This window comes from Oncorhynchus tshawytscha, unplaced genomic scaffold (genome assembly GCF_018296145.1).
Source record: "Oncorhynchus tshawytscha isolate Ot180627B unplaced genomic scaffold, Otsh_v2.0 Un_contig_10879_pilon_pilon, whole genome shotgun sequence".
Classification (NCBI taxonomy): domain Eukaryota; kingdom Metazoa; phylum Chordata; class Actinopteri; order Salmoniformes; family Salmonidae; genus Oncorhynchus; species Oncorhynchus tshawytscha.
In genome coordinates this window covers 10,796-32,036 of record NW_024608490.1, presented here as the reverse complement: position 1 = coordinate 32,036, position 21,241 = coordinate 10,796, and the positions used below count along the sequence as shown (strand labels likewise).

General features: G+C 42.8%; 1 protein-coding gene across 2 annotated transcripts; it reads left to right on the top strand.

Annotated features, from left to right (window-relative positions):
* Window positions 1-2,481: 2,481 nt before the first annotated feature.
* LOC112222152 (B-cell receptor CD22-like) lies at window positions 2,482-19,689 on the top strand. Of its 2 annotated transcripts, XM_042313289.1 has the most exons (13): window positions 2,482-2,567; window positions 2,937-3,014; window positions 3,261-3,608; window positions 3,737-3,952; window positions 11,004-11,345; window positions 11,673-11,924; window positions 12,010-12,288; window positions 12,450-12,725; window positions 16,125-16,388; window positions 16,684-16,965; window positions 17,925-18,197; window positions 19,003-19,272; window positions 19,389-19,689. In XM_042313289.1, exons 2-13 carry the CDS (start codon window positions 2,960-2,962, stop codon window positions 19,664-19,666), a joined length of 3,135 nt encoding a protein of 1,044 aa, XP_042169223.1. In that variant the 5' UTR covers window positions 2,482-2,567; window positions 2,937-2,959; the 3' UTR covers window positions 19,667-19,689. The 2 variants fall into 2 exon arrangements, with proteins under 2 accessions (XP_042169223.1, XP_042169224.1); XM_042313290.1 differs by lacking the exon at window positions 16,684-16,965.
* Window positions 19,690-21,241: the final 1,552 nt, after the last annotated feature.

The window sequence follows — 21,241 nt, the reverse complement described above, 5'->3', positions numbered from 1 at the left end:
ATATACAGGATATATGCTGAACAAAAATATAAATGCAACATGCAATCATTTCTAAGATTTTACTTAGTTCACATAAGTTCACATAAGGAAATTTCACATGACTGGGAATACAGATATGCATCTGTTGATCACAGATACAGTACCTTTAAAAAAAACGAGGGGCATGGACCAGAAAACCTGTCATTATCTGGTGTGACCACCATGTGCGACACATCTCTTTTGCATACAGTTGATCAGGCTGTTGATTGTGGTCTGTGGAATGTTGTCCCACTCCTCTTCAGTGGCTATAAGAAGTTGCTGGATATTGGTGAGACCTGGAGAACAGTGTCGTCACTTGTCGATCCAGAGCATCCCAAACATGGTCAATGGGTGACATGTCTGGTGAGTGTGCAGGCGATGGAAAAACTGGGACATGTTCAGCTTCCAGGAATTGTGTAGAGATCCTTGTGACATGAGGCCGTGCATTATCATGCTGGAACAGGAGGTGAGCGGATGAATAGCATGACAATGGGCCTCAGGATCTTGTCACAGTATCTCTGTGCATTCAGATTGTCATTGATAAAATGCAATTGTGTTTGTTGTTCGTAGCTTATGCCTGCCCATACCATAACCCCACCGCCACCATGGGGCACTCTGTTCACAACGTTGACATCAGCAAAACGCTCGCCCACAAAACGCCATACACCTGGTCTGTGCTTGTGAAGCCAGTTGAATGTATTGCCAAATTCTCTAAAACGACGTTGGATGCAGTTTAAGTTAGAGAAATTAACATTAAATTCTCTGGCAACGGCTCTGGTGGACATTCGTGCAGTCAGCATGCCAATTGAATGCTCCCTCAAAACTTGAGACATCTGTGGCATTGTGTTGTGTGAGAAAACTGTACATTTTATAATGGCCTTTTATTGTCCCCAGCACAAGGTGCAACTGTGTAATGATCATGCTGTTTAATCAGCTTCTTGATATGCCTCACCCGTCAGATGGATGACTTATCTTGGCAAAGGAGAAATGCTCACTAATGAGGATGTAAACAAATTTGCTTACAACATTTGAGAAAAATAAACTTATGGAACATTTCTGGGATCTTTTATTTCAGCTCAGAGACATGGGACCAACACTTTACATGTTGCGTTTATATTTTTTGTTCAGTTTCTTCACACCGAATATCCCCTAGAGAGTATGCCCAAATTTACATGCCAATTGACAAACACAACACTTGGGTTAGGAAACAGCATGTGAACAGTCCCTCAGCACAACACTTGGGTTAGGAAACAGCATGTGAACAGTCCCTCAGCACAACACTTGGGTTAGGAAACAGCATGTGAACAGTCCCAGCACAGCACAGCATGTGAGCAGTCCCTGGGGTTAGGAAACAGCATGTGAACAGTCCCTCAGCACAACACTTGGGTTAGGAAACAGCATGTGAACAGTCCCTCAGCACAACACTTGGGTTAGGAAACAGCATGTGAACAGTCCCTCAGCACAACACTTGGGTTAGGGAAACAGCATGTGAACAGTCCCTCAGCACAACACTTGGGTTAGGAAACAGCATGTGAACAGTCCCTCAGCACAACACTTGGGTTAGGAAACAGCATGTGAACAGTCCCTCAGCACAACACTTGGGTTAGGAAACAGCATGTGAACAGTCCCTCAGCACAACACTTTCTTCTTTTTGCTCTCTCTTCTTCTTGCATCTTTGTATCTGTGCCATTACAGCATCTGTGACAGCATGGGCAGCGCCATTGAGGATATCTCCATTTTAAAGTAGTCCATTTTTATTCACGATTGGCTGATCCCTTCTGATGACCTGGTTGGACATGACTCTAACCGGGTCACCAGGAGGGATCAGCCAATAAAGTTGAAAGTCACATCCAGTTGACTACATTAAAATGGCACTGCCCATGCTAACACAGCCTTTTGTCCACTAGAGGCCTCTATCCTTCTCTATGGACAGCATTTTATACAAGCTCGAATTTGAGTTGTCGGGTGCGGATCCCTGGAATACGTCCAAGAGCCCTGATTGATTGATATGTGAGGGTGATTGACAGGCCTGAATGCCAATCAGATTGAAAGGGCTGGCCTTTTTTTACACATATGATAAGTGGTTTACAGAAAACGAAGATCTGAGGAGAGTACATGGGGAGCTATATCTCTGCAGATGATGAATTTAGATTAATTTAATTAACGGGCTATGATAAAAAACATGCCTCTGGGGTCAAAATGACCCCAGTCGGTAGTATGAGGTTTGACCATGTACATCCCAGTCAGCACATTGTATTGGATCTGTATAAAGACCACATTGAAAATGGGCTGCATTTTCACTCTTGAATTTTTTTTTTAGGCACAAATGAAGAAATGCAACTAGCTATGTGGTCACATTTTATAATTAGATACATAAAATACAGTACATCTTTTTTTCTGACATGCTGTTGATGCGTGTTATTGTCTTAAAATCCTGACTAGGCCACTTTATAAATGTGTCAACCAACCACAGAACTCACACTTCTTGTTTCTATGCCCTGCTACGCCAGTAAGTTGACTCACTGTACAATACCTCTCCTCTTCACTCTGTAAGTACGCTACAGTATATTATATCGTTTACTTTAATGTTATTGTTATTATCATTGTTATTATTTGATGTTTTAGCCATAAATCACATGGTACGACTTACTGAATCATTTAACTTTTTGTTTAGTTTTGACCTGTGTTTAGGTTGTTACATCAGGGCCAGTATCACGAAGTGTCTCAGAGAAGGAGTGCTGATCTAAGATCAGGTCCCCCTAGTCCATATAATAATGATCTATAAAGTTAAACTGATCCTAGATGAGCACTCTTAGTCTACTCTGAGACACTTTGTGAATATGTACCCTGGACTGTTTTAATGGATCAGGTGGAGTTATTCACCAGCTATAGAGTGAGTTGTTGTTTATGTTTCTAAGACTGCAGGGTGGGAGATGCAACAATGGCCTTGAGAACAGCAGGAAGTGTGTTGGTGGTCTTTCTCTGGTCTGTAGCAGGTATGGTCTCATTCTTTACTGTTTTAGTAATATTATCTTAATGTTATTCTGTTGTGTTCAGTGACATCGTCTGTTAGGCATTTATCTTTCACACCTCACTGAGTGATGCTTATGTGTGGTTTCCATTCACACTCAACTCAGAAACTACAGGACGGCAACAAAGTGTGGACAAACCCTACTGTCAGTGTAAGCCAATAGACCTTTGCTTAATGTAATATCCTTGTGTTGTGTGACTGTGTGTTTCAGTTGTACTGGGTCAGGATGGCTGGAGTGTTACATACACCCCTCAGAGTATCTGTACCTTGAAGGGGTCAACAGTGGAGATGTCCTGCTCTTACACATATCCCAGTGGTTATATCGTCACATCAACCTTCTGGTTCACTAAAAATGATGCTGAGGGGAATCCTGTTAGTCTGAGTGATGACGCAGACTACAAAGCTCGTGTGACGTATCATAAAGATAACAAGAATGACTGCACTCTGAGAATCACAGACCTGAGAGAGAGTGACTCAGCTACGTACATGTTCAGATTTATAACAGATCAGACTGGAGGGAGATTTACTGGCAACCCTGGAGTCACTCTGTCTGTCACAGGTACAGTGATATTCTTCTGTCAATTTAGTTCTGGGAATTGTAGTGTTTTGTCTTCAAAAAATAAATGTCATGTGACTAGAAAAGATGTCAGATGACTAATGGTTGTAATGTGTTGTGATCTCCTCCAGATCTGCAGGTGAAGGTGACTCCTTATTCAGTTGTATCAGCGTGGAAGACACTGACTTGCACCACCTGTGTTCTGACTGGTAACCCCACCTACATCTGGTACAAGAACGGACAGATAGTAACTGACAACACTTCTCCCTATTCAGTCTACCCTGATGCTGCAGACAGCTACTCCTGTGCTGTAAAATCCAATGAGGATCTCCACACTCCTGCAGTGTGTGAGTATGGATTCAACTCAGTATTCTAGTAGAACTTTTCAAGTATATCTATTCTGTCTCCTAAACAGTCCTCACAGTTATCTAACATAACTAACACAGGATTATTGCAGGTCATGATTGTATAAGTAACGTCCTCTTGTCATTATGTTTCAGGTGTTCAGGATCAGAGCTGCAACAGAGTAACTTATATTGACAAGAGTATCTGTGCCTTGAAGGGGTCATCAGTGGACATATCCTGTACTTATTCCAGTTATCATCCGATCAAAACAACATTCTGGTTTAGAAGTGATAAGTCGGTCCCTGAGGACCTAACCAGAGACCCAGAGTATGCTGGTCGGGCCCTGGAGAACCTTCCCTCCATCCTGAGAATCACGGATCTGAGAGAGAGCGACTCAGCTGAGTATAAATTCAGATTCAACACACAGATCTCAGGATGGGGTACAGCTTCCCTGGAACAACTCTGTCTGTCACAGGTAAAACTACACTTACAGAACATTATGAAATACTGGCAGTACTACACTTACAGAACATTATGATATACTGGTAATACTACACTTACAGAACATTATGATATACTGGTAATACTACACTTACAGAGCATTATGATATACTGGTAATACTACACTTACAGAACATTATGATATACTGGTAATACTACACTTACAGAACATTATGATATACTGGTAATACTACACTTACAGAACATTATGATATACTAGTAATACTACACTTACAGAACATTATGATATACTGGTAATACTACACTTACAGAACATTATGATATACTGGTAATACTACACTTACAGAACATTATGATATACTGGTAATACTACACTTACAGAACATTATGATATACTGGTAATACTACACTTACATTATTATATACAGGTAATAGTACACTTACAGACCATTATGATATACTGGTAATACTACACTTACAGAATTGTATAATATGCTGGTAGTATTACAGAACATTATGATTTACTGGTAGTACTATATTTACACAACATTATTCTATAGTGTAACTACTTTATCTCTTGTAGCATTGGGGCGGCAGGTAGCCTAGTGGTTAGAGCATTAGACCAGTAACTGAAAGGTTGCTGGATCGAATCCCTAAGCTGACAAGGTAAAACATCTGTTCTGTCCCTGAACAAGGCAGTTAACCTCTGTTCCCTGGTGTTATTGTAAATAAGAATGTGTTCTCAACTGACTTGCCTAGTAAAATAAAGGTTACATAAATACAAATGAGGTGGAAATATTGAGGGTTGTTCTTTTATGTTTTATTCTCTCTTCATTCAGACCTGCAGGTGAAGGTGACTCCTGCTGCAGAGGGACAGAAGACACTGACCTGTAGCACCACCTGTACTCTGACTGCCCCACCACATCTGGTACAGGAACGGACAACGTCTGAGTCTGATTCCCTGCAACCTGTCAATAATTATTCAGACAGTCTGGTACAGGACATCCAAGCTCCTGCAGTGTGTGACAATTAGTTCTCTACTTAACAAGTATCAAACATTTAAGGCCAACGAGAAGGGACAAATTAAATAGAAATGACAACGTCTACACTTCAGTATTTTTCCTGCAAAAATATAAAATACTGTACTGTCAATAATGATCTTGGTATTCAGACAGTTAAAGAGTTTATTGATACATTTTTGTACCTGTGCTGTAAAATTATCATTGCCATGAGGACATCCAAGCTCTGTTGCTGCAGTTTCAGTAAGACACCCTGAGTGTGAATGCATGTATTAGTTAAGATTCTCTACGCTTAAGTGTCAAGTATTTTCAAAGTGACATTTAAGGCCAAACGAGAAAAATACGGGACAAATTAAATAGAAATGACAAACGAAAGGAAACTCATTTACACTCTTGTCAGAAAATAAAGTAACGAATATATGTCAAAGTGTCAAGTAAAGTGTTTCCCAATCATCACACTCTCACTCTCAAATAAAGGTCTACAATGTGAAGGTGCATTTCTGTTTCCCAGGATACAAACATATGTTGTGTATCCTAAATACATTTAAAGTACAACTATGAATCTTTCCCACCTAAAATGAGGTAGATGTTTGTTACTGGGGTGGCACTCTAAAAAGGCAAATTTGTACCATCATTATTATCATCATTATATTTCCCAGCATGCTCTACTACAGGTTGATCAACTTAAAAAAATATATATATCTGTGTTTTTGCATGTACATTGATTGATTGATCAATCTACACAGATTAATTTTATGCTATGCTAAATTAAATAATGTACATTTTTCTAAACTAATCCAATCAGCTTTGTTAGATTTTTTTCACCCGTTACTAAAATGGTTATTCCAGTTTAAATGGCTTAGGGAGTCTCCTCACAATGTTCCTACACCTGACAGTCATTATGAATGCAGATGGCGCGTGAATAATATTCAAACTCTTGGATATCCTAACTCTGGCTGGATTCCAATAGGAATGACAAATCACAATGCAAGCCAGCTTTTTCAGAAATCCCGGTCGGAAGATTTCTGAAACGGGTGAAAATGTGTTAAAATCTGGGAATTTGGGGAAAGTTACTTGATTTTTTTGAGCCTACTTGCAGGCCTGATGTGGCCTGTTAACCACGAATTTCAAGCCACTGTATTAGAGTAAAACTAGTCTTCAAAATAAGGCCTCATGAGATATGTAATGTATTGTCATAAAGAGTTTCATTTTAATAATATACGCCTAGGAACTCAGGACTGAAAATTTACGAATTCAACAACCATGTCTCCGTCACTAACAAGTAACTCTACAATTCACACAAACTGGATAATTATATTGGAGGCATGGCTTAGTGGGTGCATGGTGTTCAGGTAGTTATTTTTGGCCACCCATGAGTGGAAGTGTTGTACCAGTTTAAATGATCTATGGTAGAGGTACAGTTTTGCCACAGACAAGGAACAAATAGCTTTGCAATGCTTTTGTACCTGTGGCGAAAGGTACAATCTGTGTTATGAACTGGGGTACAATCCTGTACACTACCAGTCAAAAATTTGGACACCATCTCATTCAAGGCTTTTCTTTATCTGTACTATTTTCTACATTGTAGAATAATGTGTGCAAGGCTGTCATAAAGGCAAAGGGTGGTTACTTTGAAGAATCTGAAATATAAAATATATTTTGATTTGTCTAACACTGTTTCAACTACATGATTCCACGTGATATTTCATAGTTTGGATGTCTTCACTATTATTATACAATGTAGAATTTAGTAAAAATAAAGAAAAACCCTTGAATGAGTAGGTGTGTCTTAACTTTTGACTGGTACTGTACCAATAACCAGTGGTGGTTCGAGCTTGTATGCCCCCCCCTAATAAAAAAACGCCATCCTGGGCTAACTGTAATTTTTATACAGACATTTGGAACAACACAAATATAAAATCATTTAAAAAACATTTAAAACTGTAGAAATATAAAAAATACATACAAAAATAAGTAACAAAGACAAATAGAAACAAATTGTAGTATTTAAATACAAATAAAAAAGAATCAAATTATTACCCTGTTGCTAACAAATAAACCACACAAATATAACTAAATTGCACAAATCATATATCACACAAATACACAACTAGAATAACACACTTATAAAGAAGAGAACCTGATTATTACACTACTGCACTTCAAACAAGAAACACACAAACTAAAGTATACAACTAAGTGCATTACTAATTGCATTAGTACTGTACAAAGTTAGAGGCAACTCAGACAAGGTTAATTGACCCACAGTCCCACACGGTGACATGATATCATTGACCCACAGTCCCACACGGTGACATGATATCATTGACGTGACATGTGAATGTGGGATAGAAAACCGATCGCTCAAATGTCACCATTCCAATTATTATTTTTGTTTTTTTGTTTTGTGCGGGTTCCCCGTGCCGCCCCCAGCAAGATGCTGCCCCAGGCGGCTGCCTTGAGGTTTTGAGGTCCATTGTGTAGAAAATAGTTTAATAAATCAAGGCTTTGATAAACAGAGGGTACACTGGTGGCACCTGCTGGTCCAAATTATTTAGAGCGGCTAAATTATTATTGTTGACGCCCCACACCCCATATAGCATATGTCTTCTACCAAACCAGTACCAAACTAACCTGGTGGTTGTTCGACGAAACGAAGATTTGGACGTCATTGATCATGTGCTTCTGATAAAGTGATACAGGCATCGGCACGCTGCTTCGAAATACACCGCTTAGCTGTTTCTACACTGCCTCGGAGCTCTGGTATCAAACCTAACATCACCACCTATAACCAAGAGCACAAAGGAGGAGCTTACAGCTGTTTCTACACTGCCTCTGGAGCTCTGGTATCAAACCTAACATCACCACCTATAACCAAGAGCACAAAGGAGGAGCTTACAGGGTACCACCCCTGTTTCTACACTGCCTCTGAGCTCTGGTATCAAACCTAACATCACCACCTATAACCAAGAGCACAAAGGAGGAGCTTACAGGGTACCACCCTGTTTCTACACTGCCTCGGAGCTCTGGTATCAAACCTAACATCACCACCTATAACCAAGAGCACAAAGGAGGAGCTTACAGGGTACCACCCCTGTTTCTACACTGCCTCGGAGCTCTGGTATCAAACCTAACATCACCACCTATAACCAAGAGCACAAAGGAGGAGCTTACAGGGTACCACCCCTGTTTCTACACTGCCTCGGAGCTCTGGTATCAAACCTAACATCACCACCTATAACCAAGAGCACAAAGGAGGAGCTTACACTGGGTGGTATCAAACCTAACATCACCACCTATAACCAAGAGCACAAAGGAGGAGCTTTCAGGGTACACCCTGTTTCTACACTGCCTCGGAGCTCTGGTATCAAACCTAACATCACCACCTATAACCAAGAGCACAAAGGAGGAGCTTATACCAAACTACACTGCCTTCTGGTATCAAACCTAACATCACCACCTATAACCAAGAGCACAAAGGAGGAGCTTACAGGGTACCACCCCTGTTTCTACACTGCCTCGGAGCTCTGGTATCAAACCTAACATCACCACCTATAACCAAGAGCACAAAGGAGGAGCTTACAGGGTACCACCCCTGTTTCTACACTGCCTCGGAGCTCTGGTATCAAACCTAACATCACCACCTATAACCAAGAGCACAAAGGAGGAGCTTACAGGGTACCACCCCTGTTTCTACACTGCCTCGGAGCTCTGGTATCAAACCTAACATCACCACCTATAACCAAGAGCACAAAGGAGGAGCTTACAGGGTACCACCCCTGTTTCTACACTGCCTCGGAGCTCTGGTATCAAACCTTCACCACCTATAACCAAGAGCACAAAGGAGGAGCTTACAGGGTACCACCCCTGTTTCTACACTGCCTTCTGGTATCAAACCTAACATCACCACCTATAACCAAGAGCACAAAGGAGGAGCTTACAGGGTACCACCCCTGTTTCTACACTGCCTCGGAGCTCTGGTATCAAACCTAACATCACCACCTATAACCAAGAGCACAAAGGAGGAGCTTACAGGGTACCACCCCTGTTTCTACACTGCCTCGGAGCTCTGGTATCAAACCTAACATCACCACCTATAACCAAGAGCACAAAGGAGGAGCTTACAGGGTACCACCCCTGTTTCTACACTGCCTCGGAGCTCTGGTATCAAACCTAACATCACCACCTATAACCAAGAGCACAAAGGAGGAGCTTACAGGGTACCACCCCTGTTTCTACACTGCCTCGGAGCTCTGGTATCAAACCTAACATCACCACCTATAACCAAGAGCACAAAGGAGGAGCTTACAGGGTACCACCCCTGTTTCTACACTGCCTCGGAGCTCTGGTATCAAACCTAACATCACCACCTATAACCAAGAGCACAAAGGAGGAGCTCAGGGTACCACCCCTGTTTCTACACTGCCTCGGAACAAACCTAACATCACCACCTATAACCAAGAGCACAAAGGAGGAGCTTACAGGGTACCACCCCTGTTTCTACACTGCCTCGGAGCTCTGGTATCAAACCTAACATCACCACCTATAACCAAGAGCACAAAGGAGGAGCTTACAGGGTACCACCCCTGTTTCTACACTGCCTCGGAGCTCTGGTATCAAACCTAACATCACCACCTATAACCAAGAGCACAAAGGAGGAGCTTACAGGGTACCACCCCTGTTTCTACACTGCCTCGGAGCTCTGGTATCAAACCTAACATCACCACCTATAACCAAGAGCACAAAGGAGGAGCTTACAGGGTACCACCCCTGTTTCTACACTGCCTCGGAGCTCTGGTATCAAACCTAACATCACCACCTATAACCAAGAGCACAAAGGAGGAGCTTACAGGGTACCACCCTGTTTCTAACTGCCTCGGAGCTCTGGTATCAAACCTAACATCACCACCTATAACCAAGAGCACAAAGGGGAGCTTACAGGGTACCACCCCTGTTTCTACACTGCCTGCTCTGGTATCAAACCTAACATCACCACCTATAACCAAAAGCACAAAGGAGGAGCTTACAGGGTACCACCCCTGTTTCTACACTGCCTCTGAGCTCTGGTATCAAACCTAACATCACCACCTATAACCAAGAGCACAAAGGAGGAGCTTACAGGGTACCACCCCTGTTTCTACACTGCCTCTGAGCTCTGGTATCAAACCTAACATCACCACCTATAACCAAGAGCACAAAGGAGGAGCTTACAGGGTACCACCCCTGTTTCTACACTGCCTCGGAGCTCTGGTATCAAACCTAACATCACCACCTATAACCAAGAGCACAAAGGAGGAGCTTACAGGGTACCACCCCTGTTTCTACACTGCCTCGGAGCTCTGGTATCAAACCTAACATCACCACCTATAACCAAGAGCACAAAGGAGGAGCTTACAGGGTACCACCCCAGAGACAAGTGGTTGTACCCTTTTAGCAACAAATCTAAACCTTTATTTCTGAGTGTAGATATATGTCTATATTTAATTTGAATTTTAAATGAACCTGTCCAATGCATCTAAAACATTGAGTCTCATTATGGTTTCAGGAATTGATCAGTTACATTTTGTTTCAGGTGTTGTGGGTGAGAGCTGTATGAATGTGACTTACACCCATCAGAGTATCTGTGCTTTGAAAGGGTCAACAGTGGACATATCCTGCTTTTACACACATCCCAGTTGGCATAACGTCACAGAAGTGTCCTGGTTCAGCAAATGGGAGACTGGTGTAACTAACGATCTGAGCCTGAACCCAGAATATGCAGATCGTGTGGAATACCATCGACAAACAGACAAGGACTCCACTCTAAAAATCACAGACCTGAGGGAAAGAGACTCAACTGAGTACAAGTTCAGATTTAAAACAGTTCATGCAGAATGGGGATATACCTTCTCTGGAACAACTCTGTCTGTCACAGGTGTGTACTTTATACTCTACACTCTTAGAAAAAAAGGTGTTATGTAGAACCTAAAAAGGTTATTTGGCTGTCCTCATAGGAGAACCCTTTGAAGAACAGTTTTGGGATCCATGTAGAGTTCTACATGGAATTCAAAATGGTTCTACCTGAAACAGAAAAGGGTTCTACCTGGAACCAAAATAGGGTTATCTTATGGGGATAGTCGAAGAACCCTGTTTTTCTAAGACTGTTTACATTAACAGATTTATGTTGTATTTATCTGTTCCAATAACAGGAGAAAATAACCACAGAAAATATGTAATTTACTCCTTATTCACAATCTTTCAGGTCTGCAGGTGGCGATGACTCCTGCCACAGTGACTGAGGGACAGAGAGTGACACTGGACTGTAGGACCATCTGTACTCTGACTGATAACCCCAACCCCTCCTACATCTGGTACAAGTTAGGCCAGCGCCTCACCAACCAAAATAACAGCCTGATCCTCAACCCAGTCAGCAGTGAGGATGCAGGCAGATACTCCTGTGCTGTAGAAGGCTTTGAGGATCTCCACTCTCCTGAAGAGACTCTCACTGTCAAATGTGAGGATTTTTATTGTATTCTTTACTAAATAACATCATCACTTAGGTCCTTACTGCATGTGCTTACACTCTTTCTGTCATTCAGATGGCCCAAAGAACACACTGGCATCAATCCGTCTCTCTGATGAAATAGTGGAGGGCAGTTCAGTGACTCTGACCTGCATCAGTGATGCCAACCCACCTGTGGACAAATACACCTGGTACAAGAAGATTGGAGCCCACTATCAGTCTTTCTCCCATGGAAACACAGAACTACAGCATGTCTTCAGTCACATCCAGTCATCTGACACTGGGGAGTACTACTGTGAAGCCCGGAATGAGATGGGGACACACAGGTCTGAGTCTATCAACATCGATGTGAAATGTGAGTAAAGTACAACTCAATGTTGAAATGTTGGAATCAGTTTAAATGTAAATTAATCCATAAAGCATAGCATAGCCAACATCGGTTCCTTTGAATGTCTTGTCTAAGTGAATCATCTATTGGATAGTTATTTGACTGAACTCATGTTTCTTTTACACCAGATGGCCCAAAGAGCACCTTAGTGTCAGTCAGTCCCTCTGGTGACATAGTGGAGGGCAGTTCAGTGACTCTGACCTGCAGCAGTGATGCCAACCCACCTGTGCAGAGTTATGCCTGGTACAAGAATGGAAGTGCCTATCAGAGTATCTTCTATGGGAACACAGAACCACAGCAGGTTTTCAGCCAAATCAAGTCATCTGACTCTAGACAGTACTACTGCTGGGTCTCGAATGGAATTAGTACGGACAGGTCTCCATCTTTAGACATCGATGTTAAATGTGAGTAAAACATGAGAGTAGCTCAGTGTTTGAATGTTAGCCTGGGTAAGAAAAGGGGGGAGGGGTGGGTGTCTTTGTTAACAACAGCTGGTATGTGTTCTCTAATGTTAAGGAAGTCTTTCTCCCCTGAGTTAGAATACCCCGAGCTGCAGACCACACTATTTACCAAGAGAGTTTTCATCCATATTTATCGTAGCTGTCTATTTACCACCACAAATTGATGTTGGCACTAAAACCACACTCAACAAGCTGTATAGGGCCATAAGCAAACAAGAAAAGACCATCCAGAGGTGATGTTTCTCATGGCTGGTGGTGTCCAACTAGAGGCGTCACAACTCCATGTTACCATTACTTCACACACAGAAATGCATACTCTTCCTCACCCTCCTTTAGGCAAATCTGACCATAACTCTTATACTCCTGATTCCTGCTTACAATAAAAACTCAAACCGAAAGTTCCAATGACACGCTCAATACGAAAGTGGTCTGATGAAGCGGAAGCTAAGCTACAGGACTGTTTTGCTAGCACAGACTGGAATATGTTTCAGGATTAATCTGATAATTTTGAGGAGTTTACCACATCACCGGTTTCATTAATAAGTACACCAGCGACTTCATCCCTACAGTGACCGTACGTACATATCCCTACCAGAAGCCATTGATTGCAAGCAACATCCATACTGAGCTAAAGGCTAGAGCTACCCCTTTCAATGAGCGGGACACTAATCCAGATGCTTATAAGAAATCCTGCTACGACGTCCAACGAGCCATCAAACAGGCAAAGCGTCAGTCCCGGATGAAGATCGAATCGTACTATGTCGGCTCTCACTCTCGTCGGCTGTGGCAGGGTTTGAAAACTATCACAGAATACAAAGGGAAACCCAGCCACGAGCTGCCTAGTGATGTGAACCTACCAAATGTGCTAAATACCTTCTTTGCCCGCTTTGAGGAAAGCAATACTGAACCATACATGAGAGAACCAGCTGTTCCGGATGACTGTGTAATCTCACTCACCGTAGCTGATGTGAGTAAGACTTTTAAACAGGTTAACATCCACAAGGCCGCGGGCCGGACGGCCGTGGGGCTGAGAACATGCGCTGACCAGCTGGCAAGTGTCTTCACTGACATTTCCAACGTCTCCCTGACCCAGTTTGTAATACCTGCTTGTTTCAAGCAGACCACCATAGTCCCTGTGCCCAAGAACCCCAAAATAACCAGTCTAAATTGTTATTACCCTGTAGCACTTACATCTCTAGCCATGAAATGCTTTGAAAAGCTGGTCATCACTGACATCACTCACATCACATCCCAGACACAATGGACGCACTCCAATTCGCATACCGTTCCAACAGATCCACAGCTGACGCAATCTCTATTGCACTCTACACAGCCCTCTCCCACATGATCAAGAGGAACACCTATGTTAGAATGCTATTCATTGACTACAGCTCAGCGATCAACACCATAGTGCCCTCCAAGCTCATCACTAAACTCAGGACCCTGTGACTGAACACCTCCCTCTGCAACTGGATTGTATACTTCCTGACGGGCCGCCCCCAGGTGGTGATGGTAGGTAGCAACACAGCTGCCATCCGCCTCAACACAGGGGCCCATCATGGGTGAGTGCTTAGTCCCCTACTGTACTCCCTGTTCATCCACGACTGCATGGCCTCACACGACTCCAACGCCATCATTAAGTTTACTGACGACACAACAGTGGTAGGCCTGATCACCAACGACGATGAGACAGCCTATAGGGAGGAGATTAGTGACTGGGCAGTGTGGTGCCAGGACAACATCCTCTCCCTCAATGTGAGCAAGACAAATAAGCTGAACGTGGACTACAGGAAATGAATTGCAGAGCACGCCCCTTCCACATCGACGGGGCTGTACTGTAGTTGAGAGGGTCAAGAGCTTCAAAATTCTAGGTGTAATTAACATGTTCCACACACACCAACACAGTCTTGAAGAAGGCACGACAAATGAAAAGATTTGTCATGGACCCTCAGATCTTCCAAAATTACTACAGCTTCAGCATTGAGAGCATCTTGACTGGCAGCATCACTGCTTGGTATGGTAACTGCTTGGCATCCAACCGCAAGGTCCCTGCCATTCAGGACCTCTATACCGGTCAGTGACAAAGAATGGCCCTAAAAATGATCAAAGATTCTGGTTACCCAAGTGATAGAATGTTCTCATCGCTATTGCATGGCAAGCTCTACCGATGCACCAAGTCTGAAACCAACAGGACCCTGAATAGTTTCTACCCACATGCCACGAGACTCCTAAATACTGTAGTTAACCAAATAGCTTCCCGGACTATCAGCATTGACCGTTTTTGCAGTCTTTTGACTCATCACATTCGCTGCTGCTACTGTGCATTTTCTATCCCGTTTCTTATTAAATTTAACCCTACATACACTATATATGATTAAGTATGTGGACACCCCTTCTAATTGCTGAATTTGGCTATTCCAGCCACATCCGTTGCTGAAAGGTTTATAAAACAAACATTGGTATTAGAATGGCATTACTGAAGAGCTCAGTGACTTTCAACATGGAACCGTCATAGGATGCCACCTTTCTAACAAGTCAGTTTGTCAACTTTCTGACATGCTAGAGCTGCCACGGCCAACTATATGTGCTGTTATTGTAAAGAGGAAATGTCTAGGAGCAACAACATCTCAGCCGCTAAGTGGTAGGCCACACAAGCTCACAGAACGGGAAATACTTACGCTACAGCATACAATGACATTGAAAACGATTCTGTGCTTCCAACTTTGTGGCAACAGTTTGGGAAGGCCCTTTCCTGTTTCATCATGACAATGCCCACATGCACAAAGTTAGGTCCATACAGAAATGGTTTGTCGAGATCGGTGTAGAAGAACTTGACCGGCCTGCACAGAGACCTGACTTCAACCACATTGAACTCCTTTGGGATGAATTGAAATGCCAACTGTGAGCCAGGCCTAATCCCCCAACATCAGTGCCCAACTTCACTAATGCTCTCGTGGCTGAATGGAAGCAAAACTCCAACATCTACTGGAAAGCCTTCCCAGAAGAGTGGAGGCCTATGGAATATAAAGTGGAGGTGGTTCAGTGAACTACGCTTGCATAATGAGAAGCCTAACCCTTACCTGAAGCTTACAACCATTCGCTAATACCTAGCTTTTAGTGCAATGGGCTAACACAGTCTAGAGACGCGTAGACAACCAGTGTTTAGCATCTGGTTGGTCACGTAAAGCACCTTTCCAAATGTGTTTCTTTTAATGTTTTGACTAGTTAATGTTCTCTGACCTGTCAATGTCATGTTATCTTTGATTCGTCTGATAACTGATGCAAGGTCTTGATTGCACTATTGTCACATGATAACCCCCTCCACACATTATTCCTTACCAGATGCCCCCAAAAGCACCTCAGTGTCAGTCAGTCCCTCTGGTGAAATAGTGGAGGGCAGTTCAGTGACTCTGACCTGCAGCAGTGATGCCAACCCACCTGTGGACAAATACACCTGGTACAAGAAGAACGTAACCTCACCAAAAGCATCAGGACAGAGTTACAGCATCACTAACATCATCTCTGAGGACAGAGGAGAATATTACTGTGAGACTGAGAATAAATATGGACGTCTCACCTCTTCCCCTGTATTTGTGGACGTTCAGTGTACGTACATCTTTAACGTTTTCCTCATATTTGTAAACTGCTAAAATGATGATAAATCAAGAAACATTTTACTATACAACATCCACATCTGTCAATATGTATTTTCACAATGTGAATGTAATTATTTCTAACTGACCTGTAAAATCTGCTGGTTTACCTTATTCACTAAATCTAATCTCTTCAGAAAGCCAAGATAAGGTCTACACTTGTTGTATTTGGTGCATGTGACAAATAAAGTTTGATTTGATAATACTATAACCAAGATGTTAATGACTTTATATTGGACCTTTGTCAGATGACCCAAAGAACACCTCAGTGTCAGTCAGTCCCTCTGGTGAAATAGTGGAGGGCAGTTCAGTGACTCTGACCTGCAGCAGTGATGCCAACCCACCTGTGCAGCGTTATAGCTGGTCATACAAGAAGAATGGAGGTGACTATCAGAGGTTTTCCAATGGAAACACAGAACCACAGCAAGTCTTCAACCAAATCAAGTCATCTGCCACTGGAGACTACTACTGTGAGGCCTGGAATGGGATGAAGACAGGGAGGTCTGAGTCAATCAACATCGATGTGAAATGTGAGTAAAGTACAGATCAGTGTTGGAATCAGTTTAATGAAATCAATCATTTTAACTGAATTATACTCAACGATAATCATAGCCCAAATCTCTTTATTTTAATGTTTTGTGTAACTGAGTAATCTTTTGGATAGTTCTCTGACTGAACTAATGTTTATTTTACACCAGATGGCCCAAAGAACATCTCAGTGTCAGTCAGTCCCTCTGGTGAAATAGTGGAGGGCAGTTCAGTGACTCTGACCTGCAGCAGTGATGCCAACCCACCTGTGGACAAATACACCTGGTACAAGAAGAACGTAACCTCACCAAAAGCATCAGGACAGAGTTACAGCATCACTAACATCATCTCTGAGGACAGAGGAGAATATTACTGTGAGACTGAGAATAAATATGGACGTCTCACCTCTTCCCTGTATTTGTGGACGTTCAGTGTACGTACATCTTTAATGTTTTGGTCATACTTAAACTGCTTAAATAATGATGAACCAAAAAACATTTTAATATACACTTCTCTGAGTATGTATTTTCACAATGTGAATGTAATTATTTCAAACTGACCTGTAAAATCTACTGGTTTACTTTATTTGCTAAATCTAATGTTTTCAGAAAGGCAAGATAATATACAGTACAAGTCAATAGTTTGGACACACCTACTCATTCCATGGTTTTTCTTTATTTTTACTATTTTCGACATTGTAGAATAACAGTAACGACATCAAAACTGTGAAATAACACATATGGAATATTTTAGTAACCTATTTTTTTTTTTACAAATCAAAATGTATTTTATATTTGAGATTCTTCAAAGTAGCAACCCTTTGCCTTGATGACAGCTTTGCACACTCTTGACATTCTCTCAACCAGCTTCATGAGGTATTCACCTGGAATGCATTTAAATTAATTAATAGCTGTGCCTTGTTAAAAGTTAATTTGTGGAATTTATAATGGTCTTTTATCAGATGGCCCAAAGAACACCTCAGTGTCAGTCAGTCCCTCTGGTGAAATAGTGGAGGGCAGTTCAGTGACTCTGACCTGCAGCAGTGATGCCAACCCACCTGTGCAGAGTTACACCTGGTACAAGAAGATTGGCTATCAGTCTGTCTCCTACGGGATCACAGGACCACAGCAAGTCTTCAACCAAATCAAGTCATCTGACACTGGAGAGTACTACTGTGAGGCCTGGAATGGGATGAAGACAGGGAGGTCTGAGTATATCGACATTGATGTGAAATGTGAGTAAAGTAGAGATCAGTGTTGGAATATTGGAGAAACTAACATCTAAAATGTATCAACCATTTGAACGGCATTGGTCCTAAAGCAGAGCATAAGGCACATGTTAGTCCTAGATTCAATCAGTGTTAATCGGCGACAGCCGACACTCACATAGCTGGTGTTTTGGCGGTGTTGGAGGTGTAACTGCGTTGTAGCTGTCTAATTGGTGAGCAGCTGCTCTTGATCATTATCATGAAGACATACCCATCCCAGCTGGTCTTGATCATTATCATGAAGACATACCCATCCCAGCTGGTCTTGATCTTGATCATTATCATGAAGACATACCCATCCCAGCTGGTCTTGATCATTATCATGAAGACATACCCATCCCAGCTGGTCTTGATCATTATCATGAAGACATACCCATCCCAGCTGGTCTTGATCATTATCATGAAGACATACCCATCCCACTCCCATTAGAAGTTCACAACGAGAATGGCAATATAGAAATAATGATGCTCAAATTAAAATCATGAATTAAAATAATGATAATTTCTATCAGCCTAATTGAGGTGTAGATTACATCTCATATTCCAGTGTTCCAACTTGTAAACAAAACTGCATGGGATTTCCCTTAATGCGACTCTGTGCAGCCAATGACAATGTGCTCTTGAGGTATAGTGCCCGGATTTACTTGTGGATTTGACAGCTCTAATGCAGTTCCAACTACGACACCGCCAAAACAACCGCAATGCAGGTGTCGGCTATCGCAGATGTCATAGAATCTAGGCCTTAATGTATTTTTTAAAAATGATTTACTAGATGGTCCAAAGAACACCTCAGTGTCAGTCAGTCCCTCTGTTGAAATAACGGAGGGCAGTCCAGTGACTCTGACCTGCAGCAGTGATGCCAACCCACCTGTGCAGATTTACATCTGGTACAAGACGAATGGAGCTGAAACCTCAATGAGACATTCTGGATGGAGTTACAGGATCACTAACATCAGCCCTGAGGACAGAGGAGAATACTACTGTCTGGCAGTGAATGAAGTTGGATGCAAAAGATCAAAGCTTGTTCCTCTAAAGGTTTTGTGTAAGTATTGCAGATCCTCTCCATCTTGTACTCGTGTGGTTTAACAGATATATTTTAAAAACTCAAAATGAAAGTATTGTGACAGTACCACTTTGGGACATTCATCTTTCTATCAGGTAAACCAAAGAACACCTCAGTGTCAGTCAGTCCCTCTGGTGAAATAGTGGAGGGCAGTTCAGTGACTCTGACCTGCAGCAGTGATGCCAACCCACCTGTGGACAAATACACCTGGTACAAGAAGAATGGAGCTTCACTGAAAGGATATGAAAACACCTTCCTCATCACCAACATTAACTCTGAGGACAGAGGAGAATACTACTGTGAGGCTGAGAGTATATATGGGAGTCTCAACTCTTCTTCTGTGTCTGTGGACATTCAGTGTAAATACACTTAAACTTCTCTTCTTTTGATCAGAGAATCACACATCCTTATATTTCACTCATAGAATAAACTCAGCAAAAAAGGAAACGTCCCTTTTTCAGGACTCTGTCTTTCAAAGATAATTCGTAAAAATCCAAATAACTTCACTGTAAAGGGTTTAAACACTGTTTCCCATGCTTGTTCAATTTTATTTAACTAGGCAAATCAGTTAAGAACAAATTCTTATTTTCAATGACAGCCTACTGTTAACCCACTGTTCTGCCCCTGAACAGTGGGTTAACTGCCTGTTCAGGGGCAGAACGACAGATTTTGTACCTTGTCAGGTCGGGGGTTTGAACTTGCAACTCTTCCGGTTACTAGTCCAACGCTCTAACCACTAGGCTACCCTGCCACCCCAATGAACCACAAACAATTAATGAACATGCACCTGTGGAATGGTCGTTAAGACACTAACAGCTTACAGACGGTAGGCAATTAAGGTCACAGTTCTGAAAACTTAGGACACTAAAGAGGCCTTTCTACTGACTCTGAAAAACACCAAAAGAAAGATGCCAGGGTCCCTGCTCATCTGCGTGAACATGCCTTAGGCATGCTGCAAGGAGGCATGAGGACTGCAGATGTGGCCAGGGCAATAAATTGCAATATCCGTACTGTGAGACGCCCAAGACAGTGCTACAGGGAGACAGGACGGACAGCTGATCGTCCTCGCAGTGGCAGACCACGTGTAACAACACCTGCACAGGATCGGTACATCCGAACATCCCACCTGCGGGACAGGTACAGAATGGCAATAACAACTGCCTGAGTTACACCAGGAACGCACAATCCCTCCATTAGTGCTCAGACTGTACGCAATAGGCTGAGAGAGGCTGGACTGAGGGCTTGTAGGCCTGTTGTAAAGGCATGTCCTCACCTGACATCACCGGCAACAACGTCGCCTGTGGGCACAAACCCACTGTCGCTGGACCAGACAGGACTGTCAAAAAGTGCTCTTCACTGATGAGTCGCGGTTTTGTGTCACCAGGGGTGATGGTCAGATTCACTTTTATCGTCAAAGGAATCAGCGTTACACCGAGGCAGGTACTCTGGAGTGGGATCGATTTGGAGGTGGAGGGTCCGTCATGGTCTGGGGCAGTGTGTCACTGCATCATCGGACTGAGCTTGTGGTCATTACAGGCAATCTTAACGCTGTGCGTTACAGGAAAGTCATCCTCCTCCTTCATGTGGTACCCTTCCTGCAGGCTCATCCTGACCTGACCCTCCATCATGACAATGCCTCCAGCCATACTGCTCGTTCTGTGCGTGATTTCCTGAAGACCGGAATGTCAATGCTCTGCCATGGCCAGCGAAGAGCCCGGATCTCAATCCCATTGAGCACATCTGGGACCTGTTGGATCAGAGGGTGAGGGCTAGGGTCCTTCTCCCCAGAAATGTCCGGGAATTTGCAGGTGCCTTGGTGGAAGAGTGGGGTAACATCTCACAGCAAGAACTGGCAAATCTGGTGCAGCCCATGTGGAGGAGATGCACTGCAGTACCTAGTACAGCTGGTGTTACCAGATCCTGACTACTACTTTTGAGTTTGACCCCC

Excerpts from the sequence above, each read along its gene's own strand:
- LOC112222152 (XM_042313289.1), top strand. The coding sequence starts at position 2,960 with ATGGCCTTGAGAACAGCAGGAAGTGTGTTGGTGGTCTTTCTCTGGTCT. Across the intron at positions 11,925-12,009 it reads AGAGACTCTCACTGTCAAAT|ATGGCCCAAAGAACACACTG; the intron begins GTGAGGATTTTT and ends TCTGTCATTCAG. Across the intron at positions 16,966-17,924 it reads AATCAACATCGATGTGAAAT|ATGGCCCAAAGAACACCTCA; the intron begins GTGAGTAAAGTA and ends GTCTTTTATCAG.